The 26,391-nt window shown below is 39.7% G+C and overlaps 1 protein-coding gene across 1 annotated transcript; it reads left to right on the forward strand.

The window, feature by feature from the left end:
- The first annotated feature begins 16,466 nt into the window (after positions 1-16,466).
- LOC116261257 (zinc finger protein GAI-ASSOCIATED FACTOR 1-like) lies at positions 16,467-19,789 on the forward strand. The gene is made up of 3 exons (XM_031639935.2): positions 16,467-17,001; positions 17,172-17,568; positions 18,405-19,789. Exons 1-3 carry the CDS (start codon positions 16,845-16,847, stop codon positions 19,516-19,518), a joined length of 1,668 nt encoding a protein of 555 aa, XP_031495795.1. The 5' UTR covers positions 16,467-16,844; the 3' UTR covers positions 19,519-19,789.
- Positions 19,790-26,391: the final 6,602 nt, after the last annotated feature.

Consider the following 26,391-nt stretch of genomic DNA (forward strand, 5'->3'; position numbering starts at 1 on the left):
GACACCTTGTGATCCGTGGTGCATTGCTCCGAGGCTTTTTTTTTTTTTTTTCTTTCATGTAGACAACTAGTTGGCCTTAAGAAGTTAATGAAGCCGGCTTAATTCGATATATGGACTTTCTGATCTTCTCTACCAACGTAAATGTATCAGATTTAGATGGGTTAACCTATTGGTACATCCAAGTAATCTGATATTTTTTAATTGGGCTAATGGGTGTAAAAATATGTGTATATAATTAACTGGATTTGGATATGCATCAGAACTGGGCATCTGATACTGGCTCTTCGGTAAGAAAGGCGCATGCAAATCTGAATTCCATTACTAATGGGATCCCGATTTTCTTGTCAAATCCCATTAGCTGCTTTTAGATTCAAAATGGGTACCAAATGAAATTTGATGTATGTGCATCATGTTTTTCTTTTTATTTTTCTCTCAACAATCCATCACAATGAGTAGGATGTACAATACCCGTCAAAGACTCATAGGTGTGCTAGGTGACTCTGATGGCAGAGTCACCATTCACTTACATACCTAGGAGTGCCAGATACCAGTATGTGATTTATTTTCTCATGGGTGTTTGTATCAAAGTAAATGAGTTAGTTGGTCCATCTAATTGCATTAAATTTGAAACATTAATTCACAAATTTTTCATATTTACCTGTGTTTTTTTACTGTTCCTCCGACATCCAACATGGCCTCACGTTTGAAAAGTGCCAAAATTTTTTCTTCTTAATGTAAAAGAAGGCACACTATATTAGAAAGGCAAAGTACATGCAGCTACCAGTTACGGCATTTGATTAGTTCTTCTCATGGTTGTTTGCATAAAGGAAAACCAAACAAAGTTAGATGGTTATCAAACTGCATTAAATGCATGCGTGGGAACCATTACGCTGAGGTTAATTAAATGGTATGACCCGAGGGAGCGTTTGCCTCAGCAAGAGTTCTTTTCTCATATGAAATGTATGAAAGAGATGTTTGTTATGCTTGTTGGAACAATTGTTGGGCTTCATTTATGAGAGGGGGTAGCGTGTTCGGCCGGAACCATGCTTCATTTATATCGGCCTGCAGAAACAGATAACTAAAAGTGCCCCTGGTGACCCCAGAATCTAATTTTATTTGAGGTTCGATTAAATGGCCTCTCATCTTATCTTAACACTTTAGGGCCTTTTCTCCAATGCAAAAGTAATGCGCATAAGTCTGACTGTACAATCTGCTATGAACTTTTAATCGATAAACAATGAATTATGGTATAAACATCCTGGAAGCTTAGATCTTCAGCTTTAATATCTGTGGCCCTCCATTGCTGCCAAAGAGGTATTTGAATCTCGAGATATAAAGCAAAAAATTTTTGTATGCAAAAGCTTTTCAAACTTGTTTAGGTTACCTTACCCTGGAACTTTTTCACAAAAGGAAAATTGGCTCCTCTCATGTGAGATTTCTAGTTCCGTCTCCGATGAACCAGGCAGAAGGGGGATACCAACGATCATTTAAGACGGTGGTTCATTAGACAATGGAACTCTCTATCTGAATTGGATAGCGAAAGTGGCATTAGGTTAATACAGATTTGGGTTCTGTTTTACATCAAAATCTGTCATCCAAAAGCGATACAAGAGGTTACAGAAGTAGGTTTTCGTGATGGTGGTAGGTCTTGTACTAGAATCCAAGTTTAACTTAACATCAGATTAGGCTGAGTAACTCGTTAAAAGAGAATGGCAGAGGTCCTAACATCTGGTGGATAGAGGACCTCAAAGACTTGGACAATCAGATGCTTTTTCTGCTCTCTGTTTCGTTCTCTATTCCTTGTTATCTTCTCCTTGTCCTTCTCCTTTGTTTTGGTGCCTTATGGACGACTCCTTGTCATCCCCGTGTGGCTTCTGATGCTACTCAAATTAATCTCTGATTCTGTGCCATTCACCTCACCGAATTTATGTCCTTGCGGCTCCATGAGGAGGACGCTCGGCTTGATAAGCTCAAGCTCCGGCTTGAGTACAATCTCAAGACCAGCTCGAGTTAGAAAGAAGTAGGACACGACCGGGTCGTTGAGTGCACGTGCATGCCCATTCAAAGTGAGCCAATTTATGGTTCACCTTGGTACTACTCGCCAACTGCATATATGGTCGAACTTGAGTTTAAATTTATACTCCTAGTTGATTTCGAGTTGTAAAAATGGAACTCGTTTAAACTCAGCTTGGCTCCACTACATAAATATATCAGGAATGAATGATTTTCTGTTACTAAGTGCTTCTTTATGGGATATATGGATGCATAATATGTTTTTTCTTTGGATTTTTTTTTGTTAGATGGTCATTCATAGTTGAATTAACATCAATAAAAAATAGTAATTCATAAAATGACATGAAGCTGATGAGCCAGCCCTACAGACATGATGAGATGGACAAGCAAGTTCTACCGATATTGGCAGAAAAAGAAGCTAGTATCCATTAATGAGTCTAATCTCTACCTAGGGGGCTTGATCTCCTATGAAGGTGGTTCAAAATTCAAATACCATCTAGATGAGGTTTGCCCCATCTCCAATCTGACTTTCTTTGAGTTAATTTAAGAAGAACAATCTAAAAAAAAAAATTATGAAAAACTGTTTGATATTGAGTCAAGAAACAGGACGCTGCTAATGGCAGCCAAAACAGCCAACCAAATTCACACCTCAAGTCAAAATGAGTGAATGAGCACTAAGCAGGAGTCCTAAAAAATGAACTGGCAACAGCAATATTCATAATAACAATACTAATAAATAAATAAACGGCAAAATCAGGATTAGGTATTCTCCGGGGATAAAGAATACTGCCCTTCCCGGATCCCGGAAGGAAGAAAAAAATATATGTAAAAAAAAAATTAAACCAAGAAATAATAGGGAAATTAATGGAATTAAAAAAAGGGAAAAAAAAAATCTGTAGAAAAAAAACAGTAGGGCTCCGGCAGCGAAACCTCAGCGTGGCTTATCCTGCGTCTTTTCTGCGGGGTGGGGGGGAGGGCCACGAGGCGGGGTGGGGCCCACGGCTTCATTTTTTTTTCAAGAGGAGAAGGGAGCGGGACCCACGGAACGCTGCAGAGAGAGGGAGAGGGTGTGGGTCCCACAGCACGTCAAGAGCGCGTGGAATCTTGAGAAGGAAAAGGGCGGAATGAGAAGAGGACAGGCGCGTCCGTTTCGGCCAACGCATGAGCTCGAATATTCTCCATCCTGTTTCCCCCTTTTTTTTTAAAAAAAAAAAAAATATGTCTATATATTATATTATTGCCTTCCGCTTCTCTAGAATTTTATTTTATTTATCTTCTCATTCTCGGGGAGGCAAGACTGGCCTCCATATCTTTCCAAGATAACGTGTACACCAAGCAAATGGTTCTCTCCTTTTTTTTTTTTTTATCACATTTCATGAATTCAAGCAGAGAACTTATAGTGTCGTTAAAAAGCTCATAGAAAATGCCATTTTCTTTAGTTCAAGCTTTGGAGAAATTAGGGAGGACAGCAGCTTTAGTTCACACAAAGTTATTAGTTTTCTTGGAGAGCTGTACAAAAGATAGGGAAAAAAAAAAGGTTTCTCCCCGACAGTCTTTTTGAGCTTAATTTCGACGCCATTGTTCGGACAAAGGGATCTCAGAATAATAAGTCAAGTGCTGGGAAATAGATACGGATCTGCCAATCCCCTTAAAAGGATGGACCCGGATCTGGATTCAGACTGAGACTTCTGACACTTAAAGCCCCTCTTTTTGCATCTATATGTTTGAAATTTCATATTTATAGTATCTTGTTGGATGTTTGTTTAGTCGGTTATGCCATGATTGCTAGTAGATATGGGTCCCCAGTTCTGACCTAACCAGGCCCAGCTCGAACGTGTTTCTGGATCCAGATAGCTTGAAAGGAGACACATGGACCCATATTGGTTTGGTAAAGGTTATCATGAGTCACATGCCCAGTTCTTGACATGAAAAATGGGTTTCTTTACTTCTTCTATGTCCCAAAGTTTAGCTCTCAAATTTCAATTAATTTTGACATCAGAGATAAGATTAACTATATCCTCTTCTTTCCTTTAACATCTTTTAAAAGTAGACATTCTTTTAACCCAAAACCTGCTTTAGAGAGAGAGAGAGAGAGAGAGAGAGAGAGAGAGAGAGAGAGCTAAATTAAAGAAAATATGAGAGAGAATAAATGAAAGGTAATGCTGTGAGTACCGAATGCCCTGGAGCTTACAAAAATATATGAAATTGACTTTGAGTGCTCATTTCTGGTTCAATCACCTAACTACACATACTAGTCAACCATCGAAAGTTAAGAAGCTTATCGATCGCAACAAATGTCGAAAATAATATTTGTTCTGATCCGATCCCATCCCCACCGGTTCAGGAGAACATAGTTGAAATGCTTCTGAATGATTGTAGTTTTCAATGTAGTTTCAGCCAGAGAGGGCGTTGGGAATTTCATCATTAAATTAATGTTAGCGATGTGACTTACAAAGTGCATTTTATTAGTTTGAGCTTAACTCGCTATCATGTAAAAACGAGGATTTTTGAGTTTGAATCCTGCTTGCATGTCAAAATCAGATTATAAATTTGGCAAATAAGAATAGTCATACAAAAACTTATCCACTGCAGCAAGCCGATGAAGGAACAGAAATTTCCACTAGACCTCAATTGCCTAAAACGGCTATATATATGTATAAGCATTGCTTATTAAGAGCTATAATTATGTGGGAAAGCCGGTGAGTTCAACAACGAGTAGGGCCGATACGTTGATGCACATCATTTTCCAATAATAAAATGCTGCGGTTAGAATAAACGAAGAACCTAAAAGCTTTAGAGACACAGCTAAGAGTTGGCACTGTGCCATGAATTGAGATGTTAGGTTCGAATGGCACATCATAGAAGGCAGAGCCAGCACATTAATTATATTTTTCAACAAATGTATGCTACATGATCTGCAACAACCTCATAGCTAATAGTCATACAACACAATTAATTGGCAATCATAACGACAATAAAATACATGGCTTTGTTGGTTCTAATATATATATCCATTAATGAGTGCAGATACAAGCAGCACACAACACACAGAAAGTCCATGACAGTGTTATCAATTTCTAATTTTCTGCAAGCTCTTCTCTAAAATTTCAACAACAAAATTTTTATATCAGATGCACCACATCTTCAAGGTATATATATATGACTGTGTCTCATCTGTCCAGGTATCGATTATAATTTTAGTTTGATATTGTCTGTATCCTTCGTGTTTCTTTCCTTTTTGCCCCTTTATATGCTTTGGGTTACGTTCGTTTTACATCATGACTACTGGTCCCGGTACTACTTTGCTCAAGATATGACAAGTTGGGCTTTTGAGTTCAAGGTTCAGACATGAAGATCCAAACTTGAGCGCTTCGCTGGATAATTTACACATTTTGGCGCATTCTGAACGAGTAAAAGACACTAGTTCTCGTAGTTTAGTGAGATATAAGAAATTTTTTTAGCAAAGATTAATTCTCCAGCTAAATTGGTCCTCGAGGCAGTAAGTTTATGGTAGACGAGTTTGATTATAACTGTGGTCATATTCTTTTCACTTCCGGTAATGAATGTCTGTGGTAAGTCACATCTCCCCCTTCAAGGTGGAGTAAAAGATGGATGTCATCAAAATGCCCCATTAAATGTTTTGCGTTGCTTACTTGCAGTAGGTATATATTCTGTCACCCCACCAGCAGTGGGCTGGTGTCATGCTGGGAGGATCAGGTCGATGCACTTTTGAACAATGAATACCCCGCATTGGACATGACGTTTCTATTTTTTATAATTTTAAAATTATGAAATTCAAAAAATCACATAAAATTTTATTTATGCTATCGGTTTTAACATGGTTTTTTTTTTTTTCAATCCTATAGTTTTAGACTACAGGATCATCAATGGAATCATAAAGAAAAGAATTGAATAGAATCTGGATGGGCTCAACGATCACCAGTCTATGCATCCAGGAGGGCATTTGATAGTCTCAGATTTGGGATCCTCCAGCTTTGAAAAATATAGATTTAAAATCCAACCCGCCTCAACCCCCTGCCCCCAAACCGTATCCGATCTTAAATCTGACCTTTCTCAAATCTTAAATCCGACCTTTGTCAATGTAAGAAGTAAAATAAAGATTTTAAGTGTAGATCTTTAGTTTGATGAATCAAGGATTTTACCAAGGATGTTTGTCATATTAATAAAAACAAAAACATGCTACATCAGATCCATTGGTTTCAAATCCAGCGTGATCAAATGCCCCTTAAGATTTATAGAATGGGCATTTGAATCACGGTTCATTCTTTAGAAGGGGTAAGAAGAAGGGTGTCGGCGCTCAGTTCATGCTCTTCGGTGATACGTGATCTCTCTTCAACTGAGCGAGCGCTTTCAACTTAGTTCGTTTGAAGAATTGTTGGATCATGTCCAGGATTCAAAAACACAACCTTCCGAGCAATTGCTGAAATTTCCTATCCTTCTGGATAGTGTGTCACACTTTTCTCCTTTTTTGGACATCTCCACGACGTTACATTTTCTGTGTACAACGAAGTAGATATGAATTGATCAGCTCCAATTGTCTTTGGGTTCCCCCGCTGTGGGATAGGTACTCACACCAACCTGTTGAAAACCAGGCATTTCCATGGTCTCCCAGGACCCATCACATGTGATAAGCATGGGGTTGAATTAGCATGGAAGGATTGAATTCAAGCAATATAACCTCCCTCAAGTTCAGGCTCTAAAGCTCTGGAGTACACGGATCTACAGATGTCAATGCTTCAGATATAGCCCCGTGTTAAATTCAAATCTGAGTTCAATTTGTCAGATTTGATATGAAAATTTAATCACATAAGATTAATAGCAATCGGATCTGCAATAGGCTCTTTCTCTCTTGTTTCCTTGCTGCTCTGAGCAAGGTGGCAACTTTCTAGTTAGACTGCTCTCTGTGTTTCCATTTGCTTGTTTCTTTTGTGTGATCATGATGACATCTCTTCAGGCAGTCTTGATTTACCTTCTAGTTCTAGTGGCAAACCTCCTATTCTCCAGAATTCTTAAATTATTATTCAAGAATAAGTATTCACAATCATATTTTTTGCTGTTCTGATCCATTTCGGGTGGGAAAAAGAAATTTAAAGCAGTGCCCGTCACAATAAATGGCCTTCGTTGTTTATGAGAGCGAGAAAGCATTTATTATTGCGGTTCTCCTTGTATTCAGTGAAGGGCCACGATCCCCATGATCATTATAAGTTTTCCATTCAAACAACTGTTGATTACAGTCAAAGAAACCCTAGATTTAAGGGCATGTCCTGCAATGGCGTACGGGACCCACTCTGGTCTGCTGCGACCCTATCAGCATCCGCGAAAGATGGTGCATGGATTGTGACAACCGCAAATTGGTTCAAGTTTTTTGGTATTTTGCATGGATGGCAATCGTTGAGGAAATCCAGGAGGGCATTAGGCAGACGAAAAGGATGACTAAAATATTCAAAGTGGAAAGAAGGAAAAAGCGAAGGCCAAGAGAAAATTTTGCTGCTGTTGTTTCTTTTTCTTTGCTTTTTTCTTCTTTAACATTCTCTTTCGTCTATTGTCAAACATCTTATCATCACAGTCACTAGATCAGCAGCGAAGAGGTGTGGGGCTCTGTGTTGAAGATACGAACAAAGATGAAATTCTCGGCTGCCGTCCTTCCTTCTTTTCTAATTCTCGTCGATTATTTTATCAAACTTTCGCAGCGTATAGGAGACAAGTTAGGTAGAAAATCCCTACATTTTCTTTGAGAAGTATGCGTTTGAGTTGAATATGGTCTAGTATCATTTTCTTTTTAAAGGAAAAAAGGGCATGAGTTGTCTCAATCGCCTTCGACTTCAGGTCAATGACAAAGAAGATCTCGGTTAGGTGTCTACACTTGCATTGACTTCATTAATTGAAGTATGCCCTCTACCCCAATCCCCAGTAACACATGTTGGCCGCTGGGAGAAGACAAGACCTCGTGATCCAAGGTCTAAGTGGACTATTCTACTTGCTATAAAAAGGTTCAGGTTGATGGTAGACTTCATGGTAAAGAAGTCATGTATCTTTCTTCCTGGTTTCATTCATAGCATTATAGAAGATAAGGATCTGTCCTTTAGTAACATTATGAAATCCTTCATTGTATATGCACAACATGTCTCTAGCTTTCGAGTTTAGAAAGATTTCTCAACCACAGGGTAGGCCTAGCCACAGTCTGCATAGGACCTTACATTAATCTTAGGGACTAGTTTCACTGGATCCGGCAACTGTACTGTTTAGTTTAACAGGGACACTTTGTTTGTTACTTAATTCACTGAACAGTGTGAAAGCAACAGCAGAATATTTTGCACTAAAAGCCAAATGGTCTTCTATTCCAGAAACAACCAAAGGTAATTTGTTCTGTTAGTGTTGTTAATTTTTGCTAGCTTATTACGATTAGTTGCGATCAAGTTGACGATTTCCACCCACCAGTTTATTAAAAGAAAAAAGCCATTGTGATTATGTTCCAAATGGACATTTAAGTATGTATGAGCATTCAGGAATCCAACTTCAGTACTTTGTCTAGAATAAACAGATTTTTCAGATATGGCTGAAGGAACTTCATCAACATGGTGATGAATATATATGCAATGAGTCTTCTGGCTATTTTCAGGGTACCTCGCCTCAATGCCGAGCCGCATGCAGTTCAAGGTAGGCAGGATGCCTAACCCGATCAGTTCACTTCTTGCGTTCTCTGCACTCCACTTCCCTTACGCGCATTCCTTCATTCCAGTCACGAGATTCCAAAAAAGAAGGACAAATGATAGATTCTCTCTCTCTCTCTCTCTCTCTCTCTCCCTCCCCCTCTTCCACACAAACGAAATTGTAGGTTCCTTATTTGAGTCTTCATGGAAGCTCTCAGACTCACGATGACTAATTTCTTAGAGTTGCTCTCACACAAGATTTTTCAAGCCTCGGAGATATCACTATCTTCATAGCTTTAAATGATGATGGCGAACATCGTCGCCATTAATGGAGGTGATGGCCTCAGAAGGGTGTAAGCAAGCGTGTCCTCAAATTTGAACGTAAAATCGAAACCACATCCGATCCCAACATCTAATCAAGTCAAATAATTTTTGCTGAAAACTTAGAAGGTAGAAGATTGGATGATGAACCTACCTTGCATACCTGAGAACTACTCTTATTATGGACCTTCCTTTACATTCAAAGGCTCCATTCGACCCATATTAAGAGATCTGAATTGTGGGTAATCTACTTCTTTAACATCAAGTCAGGAAATTCAAATTCCTTCCAAACCGCGAGATTTTCATAAGAACTTTGGCCAAGAATTTGAGTACAGAACCTATACCTGTGGGTTTATACATAAAGGTTCAGATGCCCATCAACTGAACACATGAAGAAGGGGGCGGCGATAGGATATCAAGTGCAAAAATATCCACGGACTTTCTGTTGCATATTTTCATACCCTTTCCAGTTTAAGCTGGTGGGGCCAGAGATCTCTTGCTTGTTTTCAGAATGGCAGCAAACGCCCAATATTAGGTGTCCAAGGGGAATCCACCTACTCCCTGGCGTTGTTCGGGCATCGGCAGATGCAGACATAATTCACAATACCGTGTGAAATAAATAATCAGAGGTACTGTAATCTGACCTAGCTAGCTACTGGTCTAAGTTGGTAGAAGAATTGAGACCATCATTCTAAGGCGAGACGCGGCTTCATCTTCTTATCTCAAGCACTCAATAAAATATTTGATCGGTACCAAAAAGCCACTTTTGTAATGTAGTACTTTTCCCTCGTTCTGGCGTTTTTTATAGACCAACGGCAGACGAAGAAACTTTCACATTCCATCTTGTATACATTTACTACAGCTTCGATTCTTATCTGCAGTCGACGTCGATAATATTTGTGCCACGAAGGCACAAGTCAGTAATAGCTTAGTTGGACGACTTGGAATCTAGTTCCACCCTTCCGTCTGGACATGATGTAGTTGAATCAAATGTCTTATAATCCAATTTCATTAATTAGTGCAAGGAATTCCTCCGTGTTATCTTAACAAGACTTTCCGCGGAGAAGGCGGTTGTGAAGGATGGAGATTCTTTGACAAATAATGCATCCAAAATTCGGTTTAACTGTGGGGCTTCACAATGAGTCAAGCCAACTCAGGCTTGACTTCCACGTAAAAATTTTACTGCTGAAGTTTGACGAGTTGAGTTTTGAGTTCAAAACTGCGCTTGAAACGTTAAACAAGTCAAGTTCTGTTTAATAACTCGGGTCCGTTTGACTAATAACATGAATGGGAGGTTTTCTATTGCTAAGTTTTTTCTTTAGAGGATGTTTGGATGCAATACGTGTGCTTTCTTTTTTTAGATTTTCTGTACGATGTTCATCCGTCGCTGAAGTAGCTAAAAAGATTGCAGCTAAACGAGTTAATGAATTGAACGACATAAAATAAACAAGAGAGGTTGTGTTAACAAAAATGAGTTAAGCGAGTAGAGCTTGAGTTCAAGCTATATCATCGACTTAAGCTTGAGCATATTCTATAGAGCTCGATTTGATTTCGAGCCGAGCTCAAGCAAGAGGTTTTTGCCCGTGGGTAGTCCTATCTAACTGTATGAGAAGTCTATTTTTTGGGTGATGAGAGAGTTCCAGTTCGATTTGGTCTTTGCTTCTGAATGTTTCATCAAGTTGCAGCACAGATGTGATATGCTACTGTGGATAATGCGACGTCGGCACGATCTCTTCAACGTCTCCCTTGTAAGCAGATGCGGCCTTTCGTTGTGTTTGAGGGCTCTCTCTCTTTCTCTTCCACTAAAATAATGTAATTAAAGTGTGTTGGTTAACGGTCGTTTCATCTTTGGCTGTTTATGTTCTTCAACGAAGCGTTTCATCTGCTTCTAGAATTGACCTGCTTGGTACACCTCAGACTTGGCTAACGCATACCAAATCAATCAGATCCCGAAGACGTACAATATTCAATACCATTTTCATTAATTATGCGAATTGGTTGAGTTCTGCCTAACTTTCGCTGCTTAATCAAAACAGACAGTAAGACGTTGGTTACTCGAAAGGCCCATAATATTAAAAGAGGGGACGACCCAATTGTATTGCGCTTCATTTAATCTCGTAAAAGTTGGACAAGCAAAAAATTTTCGACTAATTCAGAGGCTTCCATCTTCTTGAGGTGGAAAAAAGTGAAAGACAAGGCAAAAAAAAAAAGTGAAGAACTTGCATCCGGTTGATCAAATTTTGCATTTTTTTTTTTAATCAAGTCAATTGTAGAGCGATCGATCGAGCGTGTCTACTATATACAAAAAGGGAAGGTCCCATAATTGAGGTTGGGTGTGGAGATTCTGTAGATTATGAAATCAGCAAACTTATTTAGTTAAAAATATTATAAGTAGCAGGGAATTAGTAGCTTGTCCGACTATCTAATAGAACGCTTAAAAGAAGGAAAGTAGAACAAAGAGAGGGGGAGAAAGAAAAGGCAGTAGGACCCAACAGAACAATTCTCTGGGGCCTGCATAATCATCTCGCTATTGTATTGGGTGGCAGCTAATTTAGGTGCTCTTCCACAAGGCGAGAACAGATGGAGCTTCGCCACGAGATGCTGTCCCCCCCGCCCCTGTAATTGCTTAATTTCCCCCGTGAAAGAGTATGACTAAATCAAGCAGTTGCTTTCATGGAAGATTTTTCAGAAGAAAAAAAAAAAGAGAACCAAGTTTAATACTCATATATATATATATACGTAAATCTCTCGAGCTCTCTCTTCGTCGCGACCTCTGACATAGACCTGACCGATACCGAACTCAATATGGTCCCGCGTTGGTGATAAAGGAGGCTGAATCAATATTCAATATTCTGCTGGTTAGACGATAATGATAAGGTCCGGCCGCCTTATAATATTATTTCCGATTTATCACATTTCCTGTTCCTGACATAATTCCCATCCAAATTCTATGCGTTAAAACAAAGACATTTAATCGGTCTCTCTTTCTCTGCGAGCGTTATATGAACACTGTATCTCCCTCGCTGCATATGCATAGTCATAGGAGGGTAGAGCGGAACCCGTGAAGGCGTGGGGCCCGCGGGCAGGAGGACCACCGCGTCAACCTCCTCTCGCCACCGAAAACGCGTGGCCGTCTGTTGGTCCGGACTCCGGACCCTCTCCCCGGTCCAATCATTTCATTTGGGGTAGTTTGGTCATTCGCCCGCCACAGCGGAAGCACTGCACAAATGCGAAACGCGGAGCCCAAAATCTAAATGAGGAACAGCAGTAAAATGACAGGATTGCCCTTAACGTGATTCCTCGCCATTGATGGAATTGGAAAACCATGGTTGCGTACTTCCGATAACATTGCAATAAGCGGTTTTACCGCAGAATTTTTCGGGTGACAAGACCGTAATTTCGGAAAAATATTCCCTACCGTGTGGTGTGGGGGCGGAGAGAGAGAGAGAGAGAGAGAACGAGCTTGCGTACAGCCTAGCTTGCATGTGATCCTCTCTCCCTCTCTCCCTCTAACATTCACGAGCCTGTATCGATTATTCAGATGCCATATCTGTTCCGCAAGCTTTATCTCAGAAATTTCGATGAGATTTTTATCTTCAATGCTTCCTGATGTTCTGTTTAATCTGTTTATGACGGGAGAGGGAAAGAGATGTTAGATTCTTTTCCTTTTCTAGGGATATACATTTTGAGACACAATTGTAAGCTAAAAAAGTTGTTACATTTCATGCAGATTGCAATTTGGAGACACACCGAACATGAAGATGATCATTGTCGAGGCGGAATGCCGTGATCATCGTTACTGGTTTACTTATTTCAGAGTATTCGTCGTCGTGGTTGTTGAGAAAAGAAAACCTTTCTCATGGCTCCATTATCGAGTTATCGTTTTCCTTCCCGCGAGCAGACGTTGACATGCGGGTCTTGTGATTCCAAGCATTTGGATACCAAGGGAAGGGAACATCCTTTCTACCATACTTCCTGTTTGTGTCGCATCCACTGGAGGATTTCGCTTAAAATTTGGGCACCAATATTATAACTTCCAAAGTTTAAGGGGCATTTCATAATTATGTGAATATTTTGCCTCCTAAACTTTGGCCAAACGAACCAACTTACTGCTCTTAAACCAGACAAGGTAAAATGTGGACTTAAGTTGGCGCCTTGGCTTGATCATTACACCATCCCCTCGTACTGTCACCGTCTTAATTCCATCTCCACTTTATCCCCTGTCACATGCATGCCCGCAACAGTATATGATATATCCCATCAAAGGAACATTGCTTAAATCAACTATGTTAGTACTTTTAGATACTATCTTAAAAGTGATTTGACAATAAACATATATGAAGTTAATCATTTGTCGAGGTACCTGTGCTTTAATAATGAAAGACTAGCGACTCTCATAACACTAAAGTTTTGATAGTAGAAAAATCAATCACTTGATAAAAACAAATTGAACTAAAACATATTTTATGTTAATTAAATTGATACTCATACGCATGTAGTAATCTGCGTTTATGTAGTTGTCACTTTGATGAGATCAAATGATGAATCTTAATTGCAAACTTCGAAGGCAAACTATTTTTGAAGAGTCCAGAATACCCTTCATGGGATGTGAGAAAGAGAGAGAGAAAACAAATGAGCTTCCCAACATGCAATATCTTGTTGTCTTGCAAAGGTAATTCAGAGTTTTGAAAACATAGCTTCCCTTTTATATTTCATCTGTTTGGAATCAACTTCTTATACAACTCCATAAGGGTCGTGTGTGTGTGTGTGTGTGTGTGTGTAGGATAACTAGTTTGAAGAACATCCTCTTCTTTTCACTCTATTGCCTCCCTTTTTTATGTTCATGATTTAGATCTGTCCTTTTTTCTCCTACATCTTGCTAATTATGCTTCGTATTTATCCGCATTCAGCTTCCCTATCCTCTGTGATGTCAATGGCAGAGATGGTTCAAGTTCTAAAAACAACAATTTATACAACACCCTGCTTGAGAAAGAAAGAAAACTAGGTTGGAAAAATCCAACATTCATGGTAATGGGCTGGCGTCCTTGTAATTGTTAATTGTCAGGAATGCGCCCCATTTCTCAGTCAGCTAGCTAGGTAGGTGCACACAAGAAACTGTCGTTATCGCTGATTTTATACGAATCGAACTTGTTTGTTGTCGTAGAAGTGTCTTTTAGAACCACCATTGTTTGACATGATTTTGATGTGTAATAACTAAGATCCTCAATACATGCATGTGGATTTTTAGCTTTTCAAGGAACAAGTTTAGCCATATAGATATAAGAATATTAATTTTCACGACACGTTGAACGATTTAAAGGGCAGTAATATATTATTTTACTGGATCCCAACTAGTTGGCAAGCGTTTAGCTTAGGAATCTTCATGTCCTAGAGAGAAAGTAAAAAACGTTCCGATTGTCTAATTAACATCCAGCAAAAATAAATAAATAAACGCATCATTTTGCTAAATTGTTAGTCAAACACTTTCATAATCTGAAGTTTGAAGCAAATTAGCATTTAAAAAAAAAATTACTGGCATCGATCAATCGGCTATAAGACTACGAAAAATGAATGGTACAGTAAACCAAAAATATACCAATCTTATAACATACCGTTCTTTAATTTTCAACCATTCAAATATATATATACATATTTATTTATTAGTGGCACATTCATTAATTTTCAACCATTCAAAAATATCTATATATAGCTGTCCAGGTGCCCCGTTCTCTCATATATGCAGCACAATGCATTGCATTAGATTGCGTATGTGAAAGGCTGGATCGTCCAAACGGCCACAAAAATCTATATTTATTTAAGAATTGCAAATGTTTGTGTGTTCATGTAATTTATTTAAGAAAAGCATTTCCTTTCATTCAACTACTGGGTAAGCTATCGAACCCAAAATAAATTTTAGAAAGGCTGAAAAAACTATCCTGCTAACTTTTATTCTCATTAATACAGTGATCAAGAAAAGACAGTTATCAACAATTGTTTTTAAAATAATGCCGTACCTCTAAAATTCTATGCTTTGATCATTTGCATTTGCCATATGTTGTCTTATTGGTCATTTTTAGATCGTGGACGTAAATTTTTTTTTCCATTGTTTATGCTTATTGTCACATGCTTTTTTCGTATTAAATATGACATATACGATTTTATAGCACTATTAACATGATTCCTTCATTTGCTAATCATCTTATTCGTGTTTGATTTCTAGTCAATTTCGTTCGAAATTGTATTTCTTTAACTACAGGCTTTAACCTTCTTTATTTATTTACTGTAGATGACGCATAATGTCCTCGACAAAATTTTCATAACATTCGCCAGCAATAATGCAACGAAGGAAAAGCCTTTTCATTTTTAAACGCGCTAACATTCAATCTCACCATGATTAGCACACATACTAGTGACCGTATTCCCTGACCTTTTGAGTGGGCCTTACTTGCTTAAGCCCACAGGAATATTTGCATGACCTTGGCGATTGAGATCCAATAATATAAGGGCACGAGCAGTTTTCATATAAGGTCACCTTAATTCCCGTCCAGCCTTCTAGCTTCAAGATAAATAAATATATGTTGTCTGATGTTCAATGTGACATCAAGTATTAACTTGGCTTGGGGAGCACTTGCGGAGCCATAAATTTTTTTTTAGTAGGGGTATTCATTTAATATTTTTAATTTCTTTGGGACACTTATGTGTATAACAATCAAATATATCAAAACATTAATGTATATATTAAACTAATTTTATGAAGCTGGTGTGGGCAATTGCCCACCATAAAGAGGGTGGTCATACATCAAAGTTGAAGCATATAGTAGAGATCTCACCACATGAAACCAACAAAGAGTAAGGCAAGGAAAGGAAGATTAAAATAGTGAAATAGTCTTTTCTCTCGCCCAGAAGGTAACGTCAAATACCCAGTGTGTCATCCTTGACTAATAGCCATCGCTTGCACCCAGCAATTGAATGGTTTTTTTTTGTTCTTTGCCAGAAGATTTGTATTCCCCATCGTTTTCTTTGTTTTAGCTAGCTAGCTAGCTACTTAGAATCTATTGGACACCAGCTACCGAGTGCCCCTACGCAGCATATAAAGTTCATTAGCAGCTTTATAGTCGACGACTTAAGCAATATACCGCTATACCGCAGGATTCAACTTCCATGCATGGTGGTGAAAAACTGGAAATCAACTTTTGAAAAAATGGAAATGACAAATAAAACGTGCTAAACATAAAGATAATCCAAGAATTAGAGTCAGATCGATCGATGTAAATCAGAAAGTTACTACCATAAATTCATATCTTCGTGTAGCTTTAGTGGGCCAACAGCTCCAGAGGGAGAGAGAGAGAAGTCGGTGGCCCTGGCCCCAACCAATGGACTAGATAACGACAGAGGAGGCTGCGGGAGAGGGACCTGAACGGTGACATCTTCAATTAATACGTATTTTTATTATGCTTGGGTGAGTGAAGTGAAATCAACGGACCGTAAAAAAAAGAGCTGCCCAAGTTTGGTGAGGAATTGAGACCACTCAAAGAACGGAGGCGGAAGAGGCGGAGCAGCAGCAAGTCAGAAGCTATAGATCCCTGATGCTCTCTTTCTTTTCCATGCACGAGAGAGGAGCTTCGCAAGATTCCGTTTTCTTGTTTCCTTTTCACTTCTTCCGATTCCTCTTCTCTTCTCTGGGAAGCAATAGATTTTTTTTTTTTTTTCTGTCCGCTAATTGGAGTTGAAACCCTGTGAGAAGTAGAGAAGAAGGCGCCCGTCAATTGAAAGGAAGAGAAAAAAAGGGCAGAGGAGCAGCAGCGACAAGAACTATAGGAGGAGAAGAAGAAAGCAAAGATGGCAGCTGGTCCTTCTCCAAAGATTTCGTTCGGAATCATTGAAGAAGAGAACTGTGGGGGTTCTTCATACGGCCAAGTTAAGCAACAGGCATCGAGCACAACCGCTACAACAAATACACCTCAAAAAAAGAAGAGGAGTCTCCCTGGAACACCAAGCAAGTACCCTCTTTATTCATCAACTAGGCACACATACGCACACACACACACATAACAGTTGAAGATGCCTTGTACAATTGACATGGTTCCTTTATCTTAGAACAAAATCCCAGTTGTGGGGTACTAAACCTAAAGCTAATTATGATATCCTTCGTGTTGCTGCCTACAGATCCAGATGCAGAAGTGATTGCACTCTCACCCAAGACCCTAATGGCCACAAACAGATTCATATGTGAAGTGTGCAACAAAGGGTTTCAGAGGGAACAAAACCTGCAACTCCACAGGAGAGGCCATAATCTTCCATGGAAGCTGAAACAGAAATCAACGAAGGAGGTAAAGAAGAAAGTCTATGTCTGTCCAGAGACGACATGCGTCCACCATGACCCGTCGAGAGCTCTAGGCGACCTCACAGGCATCAAGAAGCACTTCTGTAGGAAGCACGGCGAGAAGAAATGGAAGTGTGAGAAGTGCTCAAAAAAATACGCAGTTCAGTCCGATTGGAAAGCCCATTCTAAGACATGCGGTACAAGAGAATACAGATGTGATTGTGGAACCCTTTTCTCAAGGTAAATTAGCATCTCCATAGCAATTAAAAATGGTTTTTCAGTGAGTGGCGACAACAACAACAGCAACAGAAAATATGGAAGATAGGCAGCTAAGATCACATAGGATGTTATGGTTCTAATCATTTTGATTTCTTCCACAAAAGAAAAAAAAAGATCTATTGGAATTTGGGTTTTCTTCCCTGTCCATTTTTCCTTTCTTTAGATGGATTCCACTCTAACAAGAAAGGAAAGAACCTTTTCTTACCGGGTAGCATGGCTAACCTTTGGTTGGCACGTGAATTTTTCTGAATTATATGCAGAATTTGAAAAAAAAAAGAATTATACAGACGTCGATGGTGGCCTTATTTCTCTCTATCTTTGGAGATAACGCCATTGCCGGTGTTTTCTTGTTCACGTGTTGCCTAGTTAGATGAGCAACAACATTTGTTCCCTTGTGAATTGGACTGGCTTGAACAGGCTGGGGTTGTTGCATCTACCACTTCGATGAAATCTTTTGGCGCTTGGAGTTTGAACCCTAATGTCAATCCACTTTTCGCTTTCGTTCACTTTTTGAGCAGCTTTTCTTAGTTGGCCTTCTGGATCTTTGTATAACCTGCGAAATGGATCATTTGCAGTTGGTTTTTGTGAGTATTATGCTTGCGTTTTTCGTTTTCATTTTTTAGCCTTCCCATTTGTGTGGCTCGTCAGTTCATGCCAAGACAAACTGATGCAAAATCGGATCTTTGCTTCTTGGTAGGTTTTATGCTATAGGTTACTTGCGGAGTTCAATAAAACGAGTTTGAAGAGACCAATCGATAGGCGTTGAATTGCTTCTTTCTTCCTCACCTGTTTTGCAGGCGAGACAGCTTCATTACACACAGAGCATTCTGCGATGCATTGGCTCAAGAGAGTGCAAGGCTTCCGAGTGGCCTGCAGCTGTACAGCCATCAGTCATCTGATATGCTTAGGCTTCAGGGAGGTGGACCGCAGCTTGATATGATTCCTTCATCAACTTCTGCGCTTAGATCCTTGCCACCCTTCTTCCCCTCGGCTCTTAACCAGAATTTCCATGAAGTATCCCAGACCCTCAGTGAATATACCGGCTTGACTCAGATTCCCAGCCTTTCTGGAAACGGTAGCACCACCAACAATCCCGCTGGCGGTCTTTTCAACTTGGGATTTCTCTCAAACGGCAGTCTAGCCAACAGTAGAAATGACGGGACTAACAGTGCCCATCTCGCACCTTCAGGCCTATCATCGATTCCAGACCACTTCAGTGGCAACATTTCGAATGATCACATGAGCGAAACCGTGTCTTCCCTCTACACCTCTCATATCCAGAACGGTGGTACAGTTCTCCCTCAGATGTCTGCCACTGCCTTGCTTCACAAAGCTGCACAGATTGGTGCAGGTGCAACAGGCAACAGTGAGAGCCTGCTAGGAGGGTTTGGTAGCTCGGCTACGAACACCGTCGGCCTTAATTGGCAGGACCAGAGATCTTCTTCTTCTTCGTCATCTTTCCCAGCCAGCAATTCCTCCAGCTTCCACATGACCAACCTGGACCAGATGAGGCCCAACTTCAGCAACTGCCAAGAGAGCCATCTCCAAGACATCATGAATTCTCTAGAGAACAGCAACATGCGAGCTGCTTTCGGTGGCAATCTCAGAATCAGAGGTCGAGATAATGGTGGTGATGGCGGTGGTCACTTTATCAGTGCAAACAATTGCATGAATTTGGAAAATCAAAGGGTGCTGGAATCTCTTAAGGACAAACTCCACCACAACTCTGCTTCTGCCCTCAGCCTGGGAGGGAGCGACGGGCTAACCAGAGATTTCTTGGGGGTTGGAGGCATGAATAGAGGGTTCATAGAGGGAGCTTTTGGTCGGAGAGATCAACATCACGAACGGAACGTGAACTTTGCGTCCATGGATTTGGAAATGAAATCGTACAATGAGGGTTACCTGCACTAAGGATCAAAATGAGCCTAACTATTAAGAGCCCAACGGGAAGAAATCAGAGAGAGTCCTCATTGAGGTATGTCGATTAGTGGAACTGTGTATCGTCTCTTGGAGCTGAATTAGTTTATGATTTTGGTAGTCAGGTATTAGGGCCAGACCAGTAAGGTGCTTTCCTCCAAGGGTCTGGTAACCTCATCTTGCTTGTTTGTTTAGGTTCCGGAGTTTGTGTTTGATCAGTGATCATTAGACTAAGAAAGAATAAGCCGCATTTTGCATGGTACAATGCTTTTGTTCTTTTGGACATTTTATCGTCCTTTACGCTGAGTTCTAGGAGAGTGAGAAGCAAAGTAAGAGGAAAACCGGGGATTTTTCCTCTTTTTTTATTTTTCGTTCTCGTGAACTTTTCTATTTAAATTTCGAATGCACACGCGTGCACAGATATCCGCGTGTGCTTGCTTGTACATGTTCCTACTTGTCTAGGTGTGCAACGTGCACGCACGCAACACACACACACGCAGAGAACGAGCAGAAACCCCGCACACACGCACGCACACACACACACACACAGAGGTGGCTCGTTGCTTTAGATGCTTCTTGAATAATAATATATTTCATGCATGCTGCCAAACACAGCGTAGAGGCGATGGATGCTGTTTGGTTGACATTACTTGGACATTAGTGATGTTTCTCATTCTTGAATCCTTGAGCTTCAAGCTAAGCAAATGTGTTCCACTTTTGGCACGAGCTGTGTAATTTTTCTTTTAGCTATTTTTTTGGTTCCAGTTTTCGATCTGAAAACTACACAACATGCAGCCATCTCATCAACCTTCAACTCGTATTATTACTTGCCCGATTATGTTTTTCATACATACATATTACATATCTCCGTGAAACTGGCTCCCCACGGGCGCCACCCAACTACCACCCTTCTACCAACCACGTCCCTTCTTCCCCTAAAGAAACTTAGAAAAAAGAAAAAAATTGTACACACACACATGTAGAGAGAGAGAGAGAGAGAGACATACACTTGTGGGCAAAAGAAATTATAGGTGTGTTACAACAAATTCTGAGGTGTGGTCGTTTCGTAGTAGCTGGACGGGAAAAACATGCTCACCACATCCGGATCCAGCTATCCAAATGCCACTCATGGAAAGTGTACAAATTCGATTGATGATTACAAATTCTTAAGTCTCGAGACAACCGAAAAGAGATTATATATATATATGTATATACAACTGTGTGATGCGTGGGGTGTGTGTGTATAAATAGAAAGAGGGAGATGCATGATTGGTAGGCATTCAATACTCCAACCAAATTTTTGAACGATTATAAAAAAAACCTCGTAGATGTCATCTATATTATCTGTTAAATTAAAAAAAGATTTTAGCATCAAGTGATTGCAATGTATAAGAAAAAATTATAGGGGTGCAAAGTTTAGCAGGTTCAATTTTTTAATTTGTCAAAAACAAATGGCAGTTTGAAGTATGGTTCAGAGAATTCGCACTAACAAGTATATATATATATATATATATCTGAGAGATGTTTTTGAATCCCATGCAGAATGACAGCTTGCCATATCCTGTATACAGTCACATGTGATCAATAACAGTGTCAATTAGAATCCTTACAAAAATTTCAATTACTTTTCGGAACAGGTGAGAATCCCATGGATCTTAATTAGTTAATTAATGATACACATATGTGATAGCTAGGTTCGATATATATATGCACGCACACGGCTAAGCTACTAAATGTGCTTGAACGTTTTAACTGCCAGCTTTAGTTAATAGTATTCAGTAATTAATGTGGCTCTTACAATTAGTTACATTCAAGCTCAGTTACAAATTAACCTTGCATCTCATCTCTCACGTCACACATACAAGAAAAGAGAGAGGAGAGAGAGAGCGCGCCTGCGTATATCTGCATACAAGTGTTCGTGCACCTCGTATTAGAATTAAATTGTTGCAAGTCCCTGCGGAATTGCATAATGAAAGGTTTTAGAATTAAGTTGTCGTTATGAGCCCTTGTGGAGATATATTAATTAAATGATAAAGCCATACCCATGCAAACATATACCTTCCTGAATAGGTATATATACGTGAAATGTTTTTTTTGGCTGGAAATTTAATTTGTTTGACAGAAAAATGAGAAGCGTGTTCAGGATTCAGTGCATGAGTTTGCACAGGTGTATGTTTAACAAGCGGGGGAGAGGAGAGAAGAACAAGTGGGTGACTACTGCCACTCTCTTTCATTCCATATGCATGCATGGGTTTCAGAGTTGAAGCCGAAAAAACCACCTGGCTCTTCAGATTCATCAGCGACAGAGAAATCTCCGCCCGCCTAATGTATAGATCTGCTCCCTGGCCTTCAGCACCATGGCGGCAGCAGCCGTCCACCGACCGCCGGCCGCCAATATGAAATTTATTAGCAACAAAACTCACCATGCCAAGTGGGTGGTCCTTCTGGTGCAGAGGTGAGAGGCCGCTAAGTTCCAAAATAAGATTGGTAAAGAGTGTTTGATGAGAAAAACAGTGTCTTCTTGTAACACATAATGTTAGGACTCGTGTTCTGAAAATACCATATTTATCTTATGTACATATGTGTTCGAAGAACAATATGTACCAAAGACTTTGTAAGTGTCCCGATAGAACACAAGGCGTGTTTTTTTTTGGGCGGTGGAATATCCCAAGCATATATATATATATATATATGCCTTGAGATATTCGATCATTCCCTAGAAGAGCATACTTGATATACGTATGTGTGTGTGTGTCCTTCAATTTATTGGAGTCGTTAGCATCTTTGTTATATACACATATAGTATGACACTTGTAAAGGACATTCTCAGCTATGGCGAAAATTTTCATCCTTCTTTTTCTCCTGCGTTTTCTCTTACATTTTCTTTCAACTTTCGAAAATATTTTTAATATATATATATAATTGACCATTTTTGTCCGCAGACAGACAATTTGCTCGATCAATTTTCACTTTACGCTGTTGCCTTGGGAGTTTGCAGATGGGAAAATTTTCATTTTCACCCTTGGAAAACTAGCTGGGCATTTGACTAGGGCAGGCAGACATACACATACGGGCGCAATTAATAGGTATATAGAAGTACTACGTTCAATAAATTGAGCCTGTGTGTGTATGAATTCACATTCTGTCATCGAATGCATTTAAAAAGGTATAGAAGTACGTCCCACATTATTGCACGGCGTTTTTCTGTTGGACGGGAAAAAAAATATATATCTAAGCCCAGCTCCGATCAAGTGTACGGGTTTTGGTTTGAATCTTGCTTCCTTCTGTTGGTTTTACTGAATTAAGTGTCTTGGTAATTTTTATGAAGGGGACACGAATTATACATTCAAAATTTTGATGGAACAGAAATATCATTTTTCAAAACTTTTATATAAGATAAGTATTTTTTAAAAATATATGTGTATTAATTTAAAAAAATGGATGGGAGACCAGATCCCTTGCCGCCTTCTCCACTTGTAAGTGTGACTCACTTGTATACCAATAGGGCAAATTTACTTTGCCCAGCTGAGAGATGAAGAAGTCAAACAAGATTTAGGGTTTATGCCTGCAGATTCCTGGATGGGGAACATTTTAAAACCGCATCACGCCAATTAAGTTAGCCTTTGATCAACCATTAATCAACCAATCCCCTGAAGAGTGTATATACGTCGACGCAGGCCCCGTCTTTTTTTCAACTGTGAAGCCAACAGACCCCATTTAGGCAAAATTTTGTCTACTGTACCCTGTTCTGGCTAGTCGCAGAGTCATGTGTGGTCTTGTGTGTGCAATTGCCCACATGGACCCACAAATTGCTTATTTATGCAATGACGCCTTACAATCATTTCACTTATTAATTTACATTTATATTGTGCCCCTCAAAAATTTAAACTTAGATGCATTAGTGAACTTTGGTGAGAAATTTCTGGCTCCGCCGCTCTGGTTCCAACCCTCTATGCTGGACCCTGGCCGGTCTGCGATGTTGAGTAAAGATTCCATAATAAGCAAAATTGGTCCCAAACATCCTTGCTACTCAATGTAGGACCAATATGTGAAAATGGTTCTTCTGTTTGGAAACGAAATGCTGTTCTTGTTTCTGAGGGCACGTGCTTCCATAGCATTGGGCGCGATCAGATAATATCATGATAGACTGATCTGGCATATCTTTTCCCTGTGATTTTTGTTCAGCAACCATTGGATCACAACTATCCATTGTATGAAGAAAAACCTAATTTGTTCTAAATTCCAGCTTTGTATATATATTATCAACATGAAGGTAGATGACAGCTCAAACATTTGACTTGGCTCCCGCCTACTTCTTCATTGGAGCTCTTTAGAATTGGGCCCAGTTAAAACTGGTCTAAATCTGTGTTTCTCGGCATGCAGTAACAATCTAAAAGTCCAGTTAGCTATAATTCTATTAGGTGGGGTTTAAATTGGCCATTATGTTTGTTTAGCATTTGAACAATTGAGTTGTGAAACTGGAGCTCAAAGTCCGATGCGAAAGGATGTGTATTATTCTTTAAGAATAATGAAACGTGTTGTCACAAATGGAGAATCGACTTGGAGATAATATTTTATTGAAGATTTCAAAAACTCCGAGTCTTATATGTATCCATGTCTCCTATTTGTGATTCAAACTAATTAAGCTGGCTGCTGTGCCAAATGGAATCCGTTATACTAGTCTCTCGAGTCAGCTACACTGAGCTTAGCCTTCATAATTATTCAAACAACTAGTTTTGTGAAAAGGTTCCTAAGGATCCTTTCCCAAAAGGACCCCGTCAGTGATCGGTTTGATGAATTCTAATGCACCTCATAGCTAACCGCGATGTATGATTCCCAAAAAGGGCCATCAAAAAGATAGAATATATATAGCATTGGTGATTGGACTTGACTGAGTGAGAGAGAGTGTGTGTGTATGTGTGTGTGTCTATATATATATATACATGAAACTATTTTTAAGCTACCCTAGTACATGAAACGCTACATCCTAGCACTTAAAAATGTATATTCTCTCATTTTAAATCTTCAAGTTCCAAAAGTAAAACATGACTTCAGTATCAATTGTAATGACTTCGCCTGAAAGCTAATTCAAACATCTAGTTTAATGGTCCCCAACTCAAAGCATCTAATTGGCTTTCGTTCTACAGCTAATTGAAAAATTATCAAATAAATATAAGGTAGCATGAGACTTAGTATATAGTGTGATCAATGTTTCTTGGAATCACAAATATTATCAAATTATCCTCAATCAGGCAGTACTGTGGCAAACTTATGTCCAACCGATCATGGGCTTCTGCTGTTTGAGACCTACAGATATTGCAGCTTCTGTTGTAGTTTTTGGGGAATAGCCACATTGATAGGTGGAGTCTCTACGGGTCTGGTATATGCAAGGTCCTCCGCATAAGAAGTTGTAAATCTTAAAAGTTAGTCCTTGGATTCCATAAATCTTCCCTGCCAAAAACAGAAACTGGCAGAAATCATGTTGCCCACAAAAGGGTAGAGTACAATTTACCACTGGGGTAAGGTGGCCACAAGAGACACCAAGATAACCCTCAGCCGTCCTTTTTTCTCAGAACTGGCAGGAGCACGGGATGCCTTCCATGTGTTCTTCATCATAAAAATTAGTAATGTACAAAATCAGATATCTTGTAGAGTTATCAACCATAATTTATCAACTTTCGATCGAGCATAACTTTTGCGCCCATCTCCCTGTCAGTTCTTATCATGTGGTTCAATTAGGAGAACCTCGGATGCTGAAAGCTGATGGTCCTAGGCGTTTGGCTAGGCTGCTATTATTGCCTGGAAAAGGATCCTGGTCGTTCGTTTTTCTTCCTGGGGTGGTGGGCATCTGCATCAGATTGAGAAGATATGGAGATTGACCCATCTGCTTGAAAGGTGTTCTTCTTAAACAGGAGTTGGTTTCAAGAACACAATGTTCTTCTTATCAAACACCTTCAACAGGACTAGACCTCAAATAAATTTGTATAATGAAGAGGATCTTTTGTTGTAACAGTGGCCAGGGCCACCGCTCCTTAGCTAAAATCAAATCTGAGACTATTCCTGAGGGACCGCCCTTCTAAAAACACACAAACAGGAAGGGACTGTTTAATTGGAAATGGGGAGATCAGAAATTAGGTAACTCGTTCTGAAGAACTCTGTGGGCATCCCGCGGCTGGGTCTGTTTCTCTGGCGTGGGGCTGTATAGGTCAGACACTGTGTACATATATACCGGATCCAAGCTCTTGTGAGCTTCAGGCCGGAACAGAGAGCTCAGCAGGCTGAATTTCCAATGGCTGGGCCGGCTTTGCGTCCAGCAAATCCGACAGACTGGAGCTGCGTCAGAGGAACGCGCTATCTCTGCTGCGTGTCCCCATTGGCACGAGCAGATATCCTGTAACATGTGAATTCTGACCCTCAACATCATTTTGAGAATTGTTGTCTATTCTATTCTCTCCAAGCAACCCAAACTTTTAGATCCAGTCAAAGTAGCATATGCCACCCACAAAAATTGACATATATGTTGCATTTCTTTTTCCAATAAAAGATAATTAAGCCACTTAGAAATTAACCCAGCCATACTGATTTCACTTCTCATACTTCTGATGCCTCTCTATATAACAGCACAAAACTTGCAAGCACTCATTAGTTCTGCTCTGGACATGGCTACATTAGTATTTGAACTTCGTGACTCCATGCATTAGCACTGTAAACGTTGCTGGTATATACATGGGCAATGTTTTAAAATTGCCATACTTTCGAATCTCCAACCAGAACACATGATTCTTCAAGAAACAGAAGTACCATTACACCATCCTTCCAAGTAGGGGAACGAAACGATCGACTGGAAGAGAGCGAGCCAACACCATC

This window comes from Nymphaea colorata, chromosome 9 (assembly GCF_008831285.2).
Source record: "Nymphaea colorata isolate Beijing-Zhang1983 chromosome 9, ASM883128v2, whole genome shotgun sequence".
Lineage (NCBI taxonomy): Eukaryota > Viridiplantae > Streptophyta > Magnoliopsida > Nymphaeales > Nymphaeaceae > Nymphaea > Nymphaea colorata.